This window comes from Carassius carassius, chromosome 3 (assembly GCF_963082965.1).
Source record: "Carassius carassius chromosome 3, fCarCar2.1, whole genome shotgun sequence".
Lineage (NCBI taxonomy): Eukaryota > Metazoa > Chordata > Actinopteri > Cypriniformes > Cyprinidae > Carassius > Carassius carassius.
This window is the reverse complement of record NC_081757.1, coordinates 27,994,893-28,012,000: the sequence shown is the minus strand read 5'-3', so window position 1 is coordinate 28,012,000 and position 17,108 is coordinate 27,994,893. Positions and strand designations below refer to the sequence as shown.

Sequence of the window (17,108 nt, the reverse complement as noted above, 5' to 3'; positions counted from 1 at the left end):
TTTGTTGATGAAAAAGACACGATTAGGTTGCACATTGTGTCAAATGGTTTTAAGTGCACTTGATAAAAGACCAATACCTGCTTGTTGGTTTCAACTTCCTTCGTAGCCCTAAGTAACATTTAAGAGACTTTAATGGAGCCTCTCTTTCTGGTTTGGTACTCTGTGGAAACAATAGCACATGTTTCAAAATCAACACAGGGATTTTATTAAAAAAGTATTCTTTGTCTACACATATTTTAAAGTACATGCTTTAATGTTGCTTTATTACAATGCTATATACATCTATCAAAATCCTCTCCAAACAATCTGCTTTATTTTCCCCAACACATTCACTTGAATCAAAAGGGGAAAAAACTTCAATTTCCTCTTTACAGCTGTTGGGAGCCCAAGGGCATTGTGTAAACTAGCATGTGCTGACAACACTGTTGTTGTTGCCTGGAAGGGATGTACTTCGTACGTAATGCACTGCAAAACACAAGCGGCTCAGGCGAACACATCGACGACAACAAAATAAGATCTAAACGAGAGTCCTAACTTACAAAGGAAGCAAGAAACAGAAAACAAAAGCATCAGAATATCAATTAAATTTCTGCTTCACAGCCAATTCCCACCTTCTACACTTGATAATTAGCAGAATATTTCGCAGCAGCCAGAAATTACACTAATTAAAGAAAGAACAGCCTTCATTCAGAGTGCCTTCGCCTCTCCGCCTTCCCTCCATCTCTCTCTCACACACACACACATCCACAGTTCGCTCAAATATCAGTTATTAACACATCCTGTACACTTTAGGAGACTGTGTCTTAGCTCACGGAGCGTGTGCCCCTGAGGAAGAGCAGACCGGCATGTGCACAGAGTGAATAAAGCAAGTATGAGGAGATATTACAAAGAGAGAACCTAACAGACTGCAGTCGTTTAAATCACTGTACTCATTTCAGAGGGTATGAGAAGTCGCACATTACTTTAATTCAAAATGAAAATAGCCATTAAGGGTTTATTTGTTTCCTTTTTTTCCCCTCCACGCTTATTACAAGCGGGCCCCTGCGATTGGCCCAAAGCAGGTAATTTCACATCCGCTGTGTTTTTTAATTACTATTTCATCTGTAAATGCATGCTAAGAAAACAAACAGAGCTAATATGAAATGCCACAGTGAAAAATCTAAATTGGTAAACTGGCGACTGCTGCAGGGCCGCTGGCGAACACAGATACTGCGCAGAGGTTGATCCCCATGAACAGCAGGGATGGAGATATTTAAATATTACCATGGGCAGAGATACTTAAAGACCGTGCAAACCATTTTGACTCTGAATTAAGAGTGGAAATTTAGGAGACTTACTTTTATGTCTTTGTATAACAGCAGTTTTTTGTCTTGTAGTACCAGGTATCGGTCCTGAAACTTATTCCCCAAAAGCAGTTTGGAAGAACCGTCTTTGAATTTGAGTTGCTCTCCTTTAATGAAATCTTTCAGTTTATCTGTCACAAACAAAGAAAACATATTGAGTCATGCCATGAACTATTTATGAGACAGAAACTATACATATACTGCAGCACTGCACCAGTGTGGCCCCCGCTACTTCAAACTCTGGCAAGGTGTCATACATTTTTAAGATGGCTAAAGTTGTACTGAAAAGCAAGTGAAATCTCATCTGCAACACATTTCCAGCTTAACACATTTGAGAGACTAGCAAATACACATCCTGCCACATGAATAAACCTTTGCATCACAGGACTGCTTAATATATATTAATATCTTTAGTGAGGCATGTAGGGAAGCTATTACTCAGTGCAGGTAGAAAATTATGATTCCTGGCCGTCATTACTGATGGTTTCAATAGGAAACCAAAAAGAGTGTAAAAGCACTTTCTAAAAAAAACCTGCTTTGCTTTTCTGCAACTACGCCATTTATCATCAAGAATGAAAAATTGATCAGGAAATTGGTACAGCGACTCTAAAAAGTTATGAAATTAGGCCAGAATCAGAAAACTTTATGACTAAAAGTAACTAGTGCTAGGCGATTTATTATATTTTTGCAATGATCTTATTGGCCACCAAGTTAATTCAGTTCACTGATTTAAAACTCAGATTTATCGATTTATTAGGGTCATCAACCAAAAATATCTCAATGTGGGATTTTTCATATGATAAAATAAACATGAGAGAACTAAGATAGGTGTCTGCGGTTTTAATAGCATCTCTTATTTAAACCTCAATAGTACAAATGAATGATATGCTAAAGTCTGATTCAGTTAATCATTTGAAAGGGTCCGATTTTTACTTCAATTATTTATTTTAGTCCTCACCTGAGATTGCTGGAATTGGCATTTTAATGTTTTAGTACAAATATGTTAAAATGCTAAATAAATAAATGAACAGTATCATTCTTGCTAATGATCATTTAGTATACTAAATACTAACAAAGCTGAAAAATATGAGATGAACACAGCTCTAAGAATAACCTCAAGCTAATCTTTGAATGTGGCTCCAATTAAAAACTGACTGTAAATGTAATAAAATAATAAGGTTGTTTAATCTGTCGATCATAGTTTAGAGCGATCTGCTGGGGTAAGACATTCATTGTTGGTACCTGAGTTGGAATCTGTCATTTTAGAGCCAGAATATTTCTTAATGAGCAAGAAGGCCGAGCTGGGATCCTCCAGAGAGCTCCACTCCAATACCTGCTCCAGAATCTTCTCTTTGTAGTGTAAGGGCCGCTCTGAGCAAAGAGAGAAATGATGAACGCAAAGCTCCATCTGACTTCTTTCACAATTGATTGCAACTCCACAGAACAGAGAGGCCAGAAACATATGCTATGCAAATATATTAACACTTCTAGCTTCGAGCTACACAAGCTCGATTTCACACATCATTGTGCTTCAAAACATGTCAGAACGCAATTCATATAAGTATGTTTGATGGACTGCATGTTGCAATGTGGAGAGCGGACATTTGTGTAAATGTTATGTACATTTATACAAAATGTTCCCGGATAAACATACAAAAGAGTATCGTGAATTTATGAATCAGTAGGACTGTATATTCTTACATAGAGATTTCATAAAAAAAAAAAACAATGCTCCTCATCATCACCACCCCCCCCAAAAAAACAGTTTTTGCTTTGGGTTCATCCTCCACACAAGCATAATTATGTGGTGCAAATTTGTAATTATCGCCAGCCAATCTGACTATGATTAGAAAACACACTCAAGTGCAAAATAGATCCATTATCAAGTTGTAATTTGTAAAAAGGAAAACACAATGCTTGCTATTGGCAAAAATCACTCTTACACCACCTGTCTCTCCCTCCCACAAATGCATCACAATCTGCTAATAGTTTCGCATAACCCTCATGAAATAATAATATTACTAATCATGCGCATTCACTTAGCTATTGAAGCATTTTAATGTGTGTGTAAGCCTTAGAGGAACATCATTAAATGCTCTAATAATTTGCTATACACTTGCTAAAAAGACGCTTTATGTAGAATTCACTGGCAAGTTCAATTTAAATACTGATTTCAACTGTTTTTTATTGTTTTATTGTAAGATTTAACAGCAGCAGGACCCTTACCCATCTCTCCATTCTCAATGACCTCAAAAGTGGTCCAGAGATCTTGAGCTTTGACCTCCATCCCCTTCATCTCCAGAGTGCTTATGGCAAGCTCGTCCGACCTCATGCTAGGAGACACCTTATAGACACAGACATCAGTATTATTCTGTTTTCTGTGTTTTAAATGTTCAAGACTTCATTTCCTTGTGCAGAAGGATTTATCTATTTTTGCTGGAGGAGAAATGAGAGGAAAATAGGAAAAAAGATATCAAAGTGTCAAGAGATAAAACACTCTGAAGCAACCTCTATTAACTGAGGTTTACCTTGACTACTGATAAAACACAATTACTCTCACAATTGAATCAAACATGCCTTTGATTAACTGCAGTTTGATTTAGTCTGTGGCAGTATACCCTCTAGGTTCACACACACACACACACAACAGAGAGAGAGGGAAACAAACCTTGATTAAACAGCACTTCTCTGGCTCCTTTTTTTCTACGTAGACTTCAAATATCAGGTCACCAGCAGGAGAGAACTGCAAACACAGGTAGAGACAAACACACACACACACACAACTTTAAATACATACTTAATTCATATAAATATATAGAAAGAAAGAAAGAAAGAAAGAAAGAAAGAAAGAAAGAAAGAAAGAAAGAAAGAAAGAAAGAAAAAGAAAGAAAAAAAGAAAGACTGAACTCGGAGAAACTAAGAAACTAAGCACCCAACTGTACAGCAGTCTTTGTGGATATAATACAAAAGCAATCAGCAGCCCATTCAGTTCAGACCAGCGTCTGTGTGTGTCTGACTAAATGACACACAGCTGGAGTCCCACACATCATTTAGCAGCATTACACAACAAAAGCTGGCAAACATCTTAGCTCATGTAAACCACAGATTTAAGCTCCTCTTCTAAACGAATGAAACTGCGTTGGCAAAATGTATTTAAATGTAGCCTAAATGACACACATGCTTCTGTAACATTCTATAAGAACAGTGTATAAACACTCTTATTCAGATGTTCTGTGTCTTACACAACGAAACGTGGTTATTTTGCATCCAGCGAATTGTACTAGTCAAAAGTTTAAACACAACTAGCCGAGTACATGTTTCTACTATCTGATTTAGAGCAGTGGTTCTCAACCAAGGGGGCTGAGATACACTGGGGGGCCGCGATAAACATGGTGACTTAAAATGTTTACATTACATTAAAAATAATTAAGTAAAATGCTATGTTAGTTGGTTAATATGTGAGCACCTCTGGATCCTGTTCAGGTGTAATATACAGTACAGACCAAAAGTTTGGACACACCTTCTCATTCAAAGAGTTTTCTTTATTTTCATGACTATGAAAATTGTAGAGTCACACTGAAGGCATCAAGGGCTATTTGACCAAGAAGGAGAGTGATGGGGTGCTGTGCCAGATGACCTGGCCTCCACAGTCACCAGACCTGAACCCAATCGAGATGGTTTAGGGGTGAGCTGGACCACAGACAGAAGGCAAAAGGGCCAACAAGTGCTAAGCATCTCTCGGGGAACTCCTTCAAGACTGTTGGAAGACCATTTCAGGTGACTACCTCTTGAAGCTCATCAAGAGAATGCCAAGAGTGTGCAAAGCAGTAATCAAAGCAAAAGGTGGCTACTTTGAAGAGCCTAGAATATGACATATTTTCAGTTGTTGTAATGTTCAGTTGATGTATATAATTCCATATATAATTCCACATGTGTTAATTCATAGTTTTGATGCCTTCAGTGTGAATCTACAATTTTCATAGTCATGAAAATAAAGAAAACTCTTTGAATGAGAAGATGTGTCCAAACTTTTTGTCTGTACTGTATGTGTATGAAGGGCCTTAAAATAGTGTGTAGGAGAATAGGTGACCACTGAGTCATAAAGGTTGAGAACCACAAATCTAAAGGCTTATGCTTAAAAATGAGTTTTCCCATAAATAAATGTGACCAGGGACCACAAATCCAGTCATAAGGGTCAATTTTTTGAAATTGAGATTTATAAATTATCTGAAAGCTGAATAAATAAGCTTTCCATTGATGTATGAAATGGATGAGAAATTTTGATTTTTGTTAGAATATGAAAATATTTGGCTGAGATACAACTTTTTGAAAATCTGGAATCTGATGATGCAAAAAAATCGAAATATTGAGAAAATAGCCTTTAAAGTTTTCCGAAGTAAGTTAAGTTCTTAGCAATGCATATAACTAATCAAAAATTAAGTTTTAATATATTTACAGTAGGAAATTTACTAAATATCTTCATGGAACATGATCTTTACTCAATGATTTTTGACATAAAAATGTTCAAAATGTTCAAAAGTATTTTTCATGGGCCAGTTCCAACATTGTCCTTGCCCAAACTTAAACACATTCACTGAAACTTTTTAAACTTGGACAGTATCAAACAAAGGAAGATTAATTTGTTTTTCAGCTTATCTGAACAAATTGTTCCTTATGGTGCCAGCGAGGTATAAAGCAGGAGACAGAAAGGTTAGGTAGCATAAAGAGCTTGCCGTTTGCTCTAATTTGCTCAAAACAATACCAATACAGATCAAAGTGATTCTGTGACCTGTAAAAACATACACACATATATGCCAACACAAGGAGGTTAAAAGCTAAATGCACACATGCATGGCCTGTAACATCATGCTTTAGAAAAACCTACAAACACACACATACACACCTATTTAACAGGAAGGTTAAAAGGGATGACTTACTGTGGTGTCCTTCCACCTGGTGATAAAGCTGTTTTCTTTCTCCATTTGCCTAACCTGCTCTTCACTGACCTGTTTTAATGGACCCACACAGATAAACACAGATTAAAGCCCCTGTGCACAGTAAACAGACCTGCTCACATCCCCAGCAGCAAAGTCAGGGCATTTCAACTCTTCAAAAAGAGTCCCCTAAGTGCACAAGTTTGCTATGGCCTGTCAGAAAAATTACACAAGCAGGTCAATAACATACACAAGTGAAATAGAAGTTGTCAGATGATTTTAATATATAATGGCCAACAATTGATATCTAATGGTGCGAGCTATTTTTGCATTTCTAAATGTAAATATACTGGAAAAGAAATAATGCTCACTTAAAGCTAATCTGTTAAATGTAAGCTCAAAAATGATCCTACAGTACTACACATTATGTTGTGATGCTTAAATGTATTTTATAAAATATTGAATGAATGATTTTTAATGCTTTTTAATTTTTTATAACAATACCTTAAATTTCATATTTTGACAACATTGTCACATTTGTAAAACACAAAACAAAAATGTTAACTTATACAGTAAACTTTAAATTTGCACCTGCATGCCTTGCTGTTATGCTGCATATTACTTTAGTGAAATTTCCCATATTTTCCTCTAGATCATGGCTGTTAGCAACACTAAACTTCACGTTTCACACGTTCTCCCTCTCTCCAAAAGTACAAGCGTGTGTATGTGCGAAGCCAGGGGGCCTCTGAATGTACGAGCGGGCCGAGGGGGAATTAGCACAGCACATCACTGTAAATCCCATTACAGAGGCACGTGTCCAAGTGCAACACGAACACCGTCCCCTTCTTCACACACTTACACTAAAGCTGCGCATTTCACGGAGTTGAATGGAAATGCTTTTCACTGTTCATAGCACTATGGAGTTTGTCATATACTCTGTAATGGTTAAACAGCCACAGCTTGCCAGTTTGTTATAGCCCTCTTCAAATGAGGGGTACAACACAGAAAGGCGTCTATTCTCACGAACAATAATTAGAATGGACAAGAAGATCAATGTCTCACATGTCCAATTCTTCAGTAATGAAGAGACCAAAACTGACTACGAAATTAAGTTCTTGTGTATTAATAAAAAGGGTATAATGGTATAAATTATTCATTAACCCCACACACCTGTGAAAACAACACTGTGAAATGTCTTTTGGCTCTCAAACCGTATATATGAGAGGAGTGAATATTGGAGCGGTCTCATATTTAGCAGGCCCTTGGAACTCAAGCGACAGGGATCAGCAAGGTTTGATTTCTGAGAGAGAACACACGTTTAACTCACAGAGAAGAGCTGGATGTAATTGTTGATGAGGTCCTCCACCACGCGGGTCTCCTGAGCTGTGTGTCCCTCCGTCTGAAACAGGCACGAGGAGAAAACACACGCCAGATTCTGCGTGTTCATCTGGTTGATACGCGAGCACCTCTGGATCCTGTGCAGTTATAATATATGTGCATAAATATGGAAATACTTCTGGAAAAAGACCTACATAAATCATAGATGAGTAAACACACACCGTCCATACAAATGTATACGCTTCCGAATTCACTGAATTCTGTGTGTAATAACTGTTGCAACTCTTGCATGCAAGATCGAGCTTAAGTATTCATAATAATAATAATAATAATTAATTACATTTATATAGCGCTTTTCTGGGTTCTCAAAGTGCTTTACAAGAAAGGGGGAATCTCCTCATCCACCACCAGTGTGCAGCATCCACCTGGATGAGTAAAGTAGTATAGCAGTATAACTCTTTATGATGCCTAAATTAAACTGTAATATTTACATAGATTGACTTATGTATTTTTTTATTATTTATTTAATCATACTACTGTTGAAGATTTTGCTGTCTGTAGGTTTGTTTTTTATGTTTCTGAAACGTCTCTTAAGTTCATCAAGTCAGTAAAACCATCATACTGTGAAATATTATTAAACTTGAACAACCGTTTTCTATTAAAAATGTTATTTATTGCTGAGATGCAAATCAGAATTGATATATTCCTCCATTCTTCAGAACCATGGGATAATTCAGAAATGTAACGTAATACTCTGATTTGCTGTTTTAGAAATTTTGTTATAATTATCAATGCTGAAAACAATTGTTCTGTTTAATATTTTTGTGGACACCATGAGAAATAAAAATTTCAAAACCACAGTATTTATTTGAAATAGATTTTTTAATGCAAAAGTGTTCACTGCTTTTAAACTCAAAGTGTTTTTAAGTTTAAAAATATATATATATTGTGCAGATTTTTTAATGGTATTGTACTGTATGTAGTCAAATAAATACAGTATTATCAAATAGGAAAAACATATTTGATCACTGTGTCACTGTGTTATTGTAAGCAGAATTCTAAGGCAATTTTATGAAGAGAGCGATGGCAGGAAGTGATTTAAATAAAGCACATATAAGCAACAAAAGAAAGCAGGCAGGTGTAAATGCTGTGTAGATCTGAACACAGCAAAACGGTTCTTGTACATCATGGGGGAAATGTTAGGCTACACTCCAAATATGCCAAAAGGGCCAATTAAGCCTTCTTCAAACAAATCCAGTCATTACAAGAATATTTTGAGCAATATGACATACCCAGTGAGGGTTTGGAGTGCCCATGTTTACTCTGAGCTATAACCAGACTTCAAACATCAACACAATAGCAACTGGAAATTTTACTGGCTTCAGAGCATGTAAATGCAGAATGTTGTAGTAAAAAGTGTGAATTACCTGTACAAATGCTGCAGCAGAGCACCGAGTGTTGACCTGTTGACTTCGGGTAAACTCTGAATGTAGGACGAATATTTTTGTACTCTGACCTTCTCATCCTGTTCATCTGCATTTATGGACAATAAACACTATTTAAACTAGAAATGTAATGTGCATCCTCATAAAGTTATGTTTGCATTTTACACACATTCAGTAGTTTGGTGCTGGTTTTTACTCACACCATATGAAGACTGTTCTCATACTACTTTTCTATAAAAAGTGTTTTAATTATATATGATGTCAATCAACCAACTTAATGCATTTTAACATTATAAAATGACTAAGAGAATCCACATGCTCATTAGCTGATGACTCTGTAGCCACGCTAGTAGCGTTTCATGATATAAAGAGTGAAAATCAGTCAAAAGAACAGACTTTTGCTTTTATCGCACTTTACCCGTGGAAACAATGTGAGAATCAGTACCTCTACAACTGAAAAAGCAAAAAAGATCTGAAGCCAGACGACTGACTAAAACAAAGATAAAGAATAAAGATCATGCTGATCCACATCGATGGATAGCAGTGTGGCATTTAACACCTACCTTGGTTTACTGTAATTAAAGTACAAAAAGAATGCTGATGCAAACACTAGCTAAAGAACTATTGAACACACCTTTAATAACAACCAACTGGACTTTAGAGTAGTTTGATCTATAATTGAACACAAATTAATGTTCATTCACAGGAACAGATTAAGTGGTTGGCAGCACTAACCAAGGGCAGAGATCCAAAAAGGGTACAGCTCTTTAGCCAATAGAGCATCTTCACTGTGAGACAGGAAGCTCTTGAGTGTGTCTGTGACATCCTCTAGCCGGTGGTCTTGAGCCCGTAGCTTAACAACCCGAGCGTTCTTGGTAAAGTCCTGCAGGAGCTGGGCCACACGGCCCGGGTCACCGTTCTTCTGGTAGATTCCCTCATAACACAAACCTGGGGGAAAGGTCAATTGTAAGAGCTTTGTGAGATAACTTTATAGTGTCTTCTATGATATAATAAAAAAAAATCTTAATAATTTTCAAAAATTAGATACATTAAATACTTCACATTTTAGATCTCACAGGAATATAAACAACTCACCATATTGGGTGACAAAAGCAATGCAGCTATCCACAATGATAGGAACATCATTTTTATTCATCTGCTGGTTGCAGAGAGCCATACCGTCCGTCCCAGCTGCCAACTGGATGGAAGAATGCCACAGTGCAAAGTCCTTGTCGGTGATGCCATGTATGTACACAGTCCTGTATTGAAAAAAAATACACATACACATACACATTTACAAATTAAAATATAATTCACAAAAAGAGGAGTTATGACAGCATGGTGACAACACTGTATACTTCAGTTCAAAAGGCTCTTATGCTCGCCTAACAGACCAAAAATACAGTAAAAACTTAAATATTGTGAAATATTATTAAAATAACCGTTTACTTTATATATATATATATATATATATATATATATATATAATTTTTTTTTCTGTGATGGTAAAGCTGACTTTTCAGCAGTCATCACTCCAGTCCTGTGTCAAACAAACCTCAAAAAAACATTTCTAATAAGCTAGGTGCTCAAAAAACCTTTCATATATCATTGTTAAAAACTGTTGTTATGCTTATTTTTTTCAGGATTCTTTGACGAACAGAAAGTGAAAAAGAACAGCATTTACTTAAAACAGAAATATTTTGTAACATTATAAATGTCTGTTGACATTACTGCCACTTTTGATCATTTTAATGTGATTGAATACACAAAAGAAAGTACTAATTAATTTGTTTCTTACTTTCAATGAATAAATGAAATACCAAACTTTTGAACGATAGTGTTTGTTCACAAAAAAATATATATCAGCAGTCTTTTATGTTGCATTGTGGTGTCTAGTGTACTGTACCTCCCACTCTCAACCATGAGTAAGACCTGAATCTTCTCATCACCCTCCATATGAGTGGACACAGCTGAGGAAAAAAATATAGGAAAAACTTTGCTGAAGCAGTCCATAACTCCATTACCTTGACAGAATGATAAAAGCACTCTTAGACAAACTAAAATGAAAAGCATTAAGACTGAAAGAAAACAGAGGAACATGAAGTGAAACAAATGATGAGAGCTTTAGTGTTTCGTAAACTTTCCAGCTGGAGTAAGTGGAGCAGAAAGCTGAGTGCTGCTGGTCATTAGTTTCTACTGCAGTACATGAGAAAACTGCCTCACTGAACCCATCAGACGCATGCACAGTTGTACATACACATTCAGAGTCATTGATTCTTCAACTAATCTTCCTCACATCTGTCATTTTCCCAGTCCCTTTTGTCTCTCTCTTTCCCTCAAAATACCAGACCTCTGTTGAAAATCATATTCAATGACCAAAACTCTCTATCAATCTTTGTATTATGTTTAATAAATTAATCAAATTTATTAAGTCAATCACTTGAATTCAATCAAGGTTGTTTGCCGTTTTAAGGTTGGCAAATTTTGTTTACCAATGTTATTGAAAAAGATTTTTTTTTTAAAAGGAAAGGAGCGCTACTGGGCACACAAGGTTTATTAAAAGCCATTACTGAAAAGAGGCAAACATTCACTATCACAGTTTGATAAAAACAAACACCACTCACTTCATCCTTTTAACCTCCCTTAAACATTAACGCCCTTAACTTTTATTAAGGAATTAAAAAAACAGAATTAAACCAAACAGCCTTGTAGTGCTGGGGCTAGCATTGAAATTCCAGTAACACCTCTCTCGGCTCTCTTTTGCTTGTTTACACATATATGGAAATTATTTACAAGGATAGAATGACTTCAGATTAAAGGTGGCCAGCGAGCTTTCTTTCCATTCAGTGTTGATAGATGAAATGAAGTCAATTTTAAAAGTAATTATCCTTAAAGTTCCCAATGGACATTCAGTTTTTATTGCAATAACCCAACTGTTGAACAAAAGGATTGATACAACTTTCAAAAATACCTTAATTTTTTTCTAACTTTTGCCTTAATGACAGCAGCACTCAAGCAGCATAAACTCCATAAGCTTGTGTAAAAAAGGTCTCCAGCATGATCTAAAAAGCATCTCGAATTTCAATCTGACCAACTGTACAGAGTCACATAATTAATGTCACACGTTTATTTTGATTAACTAGAAATGCAGAACCTGAAATATTTCTCAAATGTGGCTTTCAAATTTAAGGTTGTGTTTACATTTGTAGTTCAGCTCTCATGGTCCAGACCAAAAATGAAAACTATACATTTGGTTTGTTTAGGGTTAATTTTAACACCGAATCTAAAGATACAAAACTAAGTGCATAAGGATATGGTCCCAACCTAATCCCCTAAATTAGATTTTTTTTAATCCCAGATTTTCAATGTGGCCTCTGACTTTTGGACCCCACTGTACTTGAGGCAACTTTTAAGATCTTCAAGAACAAATGGATCCTTATATCAAGAACCTGCATGTACTTGCGTGACACATTTCAGGACCATGGACAGCTAAGCCTTTGACAAACACTACAACATTACCATACTGTCTTTCAGGAAGTTTAGAGAAACTATTCAGAGGTGCTTTGAAGCATTTACTTACAAAAGACTACGAGAATTCCTTTCAAAAGCTTCAAAAAATATTATGTATGACTTTCAGATGTCATTTCTACACAAAGCTTATCCACTGCTAAATGGATGAATCTGACATTGCTCTACTGTTTATGGCAGAAGCTAGTAAAAAAGGGTGAGCTAGGGCGAGCTGTGAACTGCTGGTCTGCCTATGTCTGTGGCCTAATCTAATTTCACAGAGTTGCAGCTCTTTGAGGCCCATATGTTCTGACGCTATAGAGATCTTAAACCACTGGAGACGCTTCGTTAGCGTGCCACGCTACATTTCAAGGCTCTGCGAACTGTTGAGGCATCACCCTCTTAATCCTGCCCTGAGTATGTTGGCTTTCTGGATTTGATCCTTTTTTTGGCCTTGAACGGATTAGGAAAAAAAAAGATTCATTGATTTTTTCTGCCTCGTTCTAGCGCAATTGATTGAAAATGTTGCAAATCTGGTCCATGGGTGCCAAGCTCATGTCAACTACCTCCCGCCCAAACATGATTGCCATCGGCAACAGCGGTCTCCCTTGGAGACAGACGAGACGTGTGACCAGACGAGTCTTTTAGAGACATGGGAACGGAGTCAAACATTAGCACACTGAATGCCAACAAGGAAATACTAGCAATAGACAGAGAAGGCACAGAAGACTAGGGCTAGTATTTCAGACGAGATTTCAAGAAATGATTGTGAGGCTCAAGGTGTCTCATATTAATAGTGAGACACTTTATCTCAGACATCACTAATGTAATTCATTAAAAGAATAGACTATGGACAATCTTCTTAAACAGATGATCCTACAAATGCCTACTAAGATCATATAATGAGTGTGAAAAATTTAATAGAATTAAAAGGGCACATACAAACACACATTCAGTGGTCAATTTTAGGATTTGTTCACCCAGAAACTATGAACTTGAATGACTTTCTTCTGTAGAACACAAAGGGAGAATAATGTGATGGATGCACTTACATCCATTAGAGACATCGTTTTTAAGCTCCAAAAAGGATGATTTAACACAATGAATGTTTCATGAATGCTATGTTAGCCATTATTTACTGCTAATGTTTGTCTCGAGTGACCTGTTAACCACTGCAATCAGATCACTGAATCAGAAAATTGAAAAAAGCTGGGAATTTATATTATATTTATATTATATTATATATAAATGGAAAGAATAAGCTTAATATTTTTAATCTCATATATATATATATATATATATATATATATATATATATATATATATATATATATATATATATATATATATATATATATATATATATATATATATATATATATATGAGATTAAAAATATTAAGCTTATTCTTTCTATTTAACTTTCATTTAGGATGAAGTACTAAGATTAGAAAAAAAATATTATAAAAATTAGCTATATAAAGATATAAAGAGTTTTTTTTGGGTAATTTTAGAGCTTGGCAGTCCCAGTCTCATTTACTTTCATTACATTAAAAAGAATAGCCATGATAATTTTATAAAAACTAAACAAAAGAAAGAAAGTCATACAGGTTTGGAAAAACATGGATCAACTATTCCCCTAATATCTTTGATTTGACTGTTATGCATGCATTTTTGTTCTCACTAAGCTCCTGTAGGCGTTTGAGTCGAAGAACTCCCTCCTCTTCATCTTCATCTCCAGAACAGAAGTAGAGTTCTGTGCCCACCAGTGTAAACCATCCCATTCGCCAATGATAAAGGTCATGACCCTCTTTATAGTGCAGTCGCCCAATAAGCTCACCATCCTGCCTCAGCAGAGCATCTGCCCTTGCAGGGACAAAACACTGAAACGAAAGAGAAAAACATTAGATGCGTGAGAAGCAGAGAAAACATTTAAAAGTCAGGGGCTTGTGCAGATGACACAAAGAAGTTTCTAGTGTTTTCTGCCAAACAGAAACTACAGCTAACCCTGGAGTTGCATTAAACCAGCATATACAGATAGAAGTACAAACACAAACCCCCTTTGAACATTCCCTAGCTGAGCTCTCAGAGTTACACAAACACTTCAGCCTAGACACTAGCACCTCCACACTTTACTTAAATGGGAATACGTGTGTGTGTGTGTGTGTGTGTGTGTGTGTGTGTGTGTGTGTGTGTGTGTGTGTGTGTGTGTGAGAGAGAGATGAGAGGCAAGTGAGATGGATCTGTTTGAAGGAGTAATAGCATACACCCACTCGCACAAGAAAAACACTAACGCACAGACACAACAGGGACATAAACACAATAAAATGACCTTCAAGAGTCGATGCATACAGCACAGTGCGACAAACACTGCAATTCATATTTGCACATATATGCTGAACCCCTGCAATGTTGAAGTTGCACTAAATCTTTTAAGAGTTATTTTATGTGTTCGAGTGAGTGTAACCTTGGCGATGGCATATGTCCAATCCTGTTGTGCGTCTGAGGTCTCCGCTCCAAACACCAGCACTCTCTGAGAGCGCAGGTACAACTCAAAGGTGAACACTGGCCTGAGGGAGGTGTGGAAACAGCACAATTAACACACACACACACACAAAGTGACTGAAGCACGCACATGCCCACATGCTCACAGCTGTGAAACAGAAAGGATGGTGATTAATCTCTGTTAGTCTTTTGCTCTTACAATAAACAGCTGAACGCTGGAGATTAATCCAGAGGGAAAGGTCACTCTCTTAATGGCTTTAACAGCTCTGACTTGTGGCCCATATTTTTGGACAGGGGGATATTTATGTTACAGTAGCGAGAGTAAAAGAATTCAAGAAAAGGGGATATTTCAGGCTAATCGGGTTAGAGGTCAGCCAGCATTGTTTCCTCTCATTTCTTGTTAGTGTTTGTTGGTGTATGGAAACTTTGAGATTTGATCACATCTAAAACACTTTCCGTAACCTCTAACCCACAAAAGGTGGTCAGATGAATGATTTGAGGATGTGAGAGAAAGAGACAGAGAGGGAGGGGGAAACACGTACCCTGTTTCGGTGATGTTCTCAGTGATGTTGATGGCCAGGCTCACCACATCGCTGATGTCAACCCTGCCTATGGGTGTAGCGTTTTTCTCATTTTCATAGTAACTAAGGAATCCACCTTCCAATGTACACCAACGGCGGACCAGGTCTGAAACATACAAATAGAAAATTAGTAATTATAGCATTTAGTGGAACTTCCTGTTATTGCTCATACAAACAGATTGAAACAACTTTAATGCATAAATTCTCCATTGTTGCACTATAGACATGAACAACAGACAATTCCACAAATATAATCCAGTCATTTCAACAGGAATCCACATGATTGGAGTCTCATGTGAATGTGAAAAAAAAGTTCCCTGTGTAGTTTGTGTTCAAATTGGTCAGGCAAATTCACCAACAGAAAGCTGCTCAGTTACTTTTGTCTGAATAGCTTCAAGTATGCAATTTTGACAATATACTTTCAGAATTTGGTGTAAAAACTGCACCATTAGAGTTGCTTTGAAGGATGACTGTGGTCAACATCCAGAACATGTCAGCAACCGCATAGTGATGTGTTAAAAACATTTAGACTACATTTTACAATTTTATATGTTCATAGTAGGCTCTCTATTCGCTCAGCATACTTTAGGCTTTGCTTATTACAATACAATTTAAAGAAACCAGAGAGTTTCCAAAGAAGGCCAGTTGCAACAAATGGTAAACATCTCTAGGTTACGTAAGTAACCCTAGTTCCTCGAAGGAATGAGATGCTGCGTCAAGCGCTTTGGGGAAACGCCAAGATCAACTCTGAATATTGAGTGCAATCTGTTCAATGGAAGGGCATGACGTCACGGGCCGGGTGACGTAACGACCAGGAAGCTATAAAGGCACCTGCCACGCAGCTGACTTCAGCTTTGAGTAGGGAAGCAAGCGCCGGCAGGGGTGCCAGGAGTATGGCTCTGCGACGCAGCGTCTCGTTCCTTCGAGGAACTAGGGTTACATTCGTAACCTAGAGATGTTCCTCTTCAGGAACTCGAGCTGCGTCAAGCACTTTGGGGAACGATGTGCCAACGCTGCCAGACTACCAATCCCCTGCCTAGTGTGTATCCGAAGAGCACAGCTAAGGCAAGAGGACAGAAGAGCCCGGAGCGGTTTTGCATATCAAGATTGTAAAATCTGGCAAATGTACAGGGCGTGGACCATCCCGCAGCGTTGCAGATGTCCAAGAGGGACACGCCTGCTAGAAAGGCCTTAAAGGCAGCCATACCCCGAGTAGAGTGAGCCTTGGCTCCCAAGGAAGGGGAAGACCAGAGGACTCATAGGAGACGTTGATAGCCTTGACTATCCAATGACTAAGAGTCTGCTTAGAGGCAGGGGAACCCGTTTTAGGAGGACCGTAGCAAACAAGCAATTGGTCAGATTTTCTCCACAGCTCTGTGGACGTATGCATCCAGTGCTCGCACTGGACACATACAATTTAGCTTTTCCTGGTCTGGCTCCCGAAAGGGAGGAGGGC

The 17,108-nt window shown here is 37.3% G+C and overlaps 1 protein-coding gene across 1 annotated transcript in view; it reads right to left on the bottom strand.

Moving 5' to 3' along the window:
- arap2 (ArfGAP with RhoGAP domain, ankyrin repeat and PH domain 2) overlaps positions 1 to 17,108 on the bottom strand; it is a 99,591-nt gene that overhangs the window by 8,092 nt on the left and 74,391 nt on the right. The window contains exons 16-29 of the mRNA XM_059535474.1: positions 15,614 to 15,758; positions 15,034 to 15,136; positions 14,251 to 14,449; positions 10,967 to 11,030; positions 10,156 to 10,319; positions 9,796 to 10,008; positions 9,043 to 9,148; positions 7,605 to 7,752; positions 6,281 to 6,349; positions 4,012 to 4,086; positions 3,570 to 3,687; positions 2,586 to 2,714; positions 1,338 to 1,474; positions 78 to 160 (exon numbers count right to left, since the gene is read on the bottom strand). Coding sequence (XP_059391457.1) covers positions 78 to 160; positions 1,338 to 1,474; positions 2,586 to 2,714; positions 3,570 to 3,687; positions 4,012 to 4,086; positions 6,281 to 6,349; positions 7,605 to 7,752; positions 9,043 to 9,148; positions 9,796 to 10,008; positions 10,156 to 10,319; positions 10,967 to 11,030; positions 14,251 to 14,449; positions 15,034 to 15,136; positions 15,614 to 15,758 — 1,753 coding nt within the window. The remainder of the gene's footprint in view (positions 1 to 77; positions 161 to 1,337; positions 1,475 to 2,585; positions 2,715 to 3,569; positions 3,688 to 4,011; positions 4,087 to 6,280; positions 6,350 to 7,604; positions 7,753 to 9,042; positions 9,149 to 9,795; positions 10,009 to 10,155; positions 10,320 to 10,966; positions 11,031 to 14,250; positions 14,450 to 15,033; positions 15,137 to 15,613; positions 15,759 to 17,108) is intronic.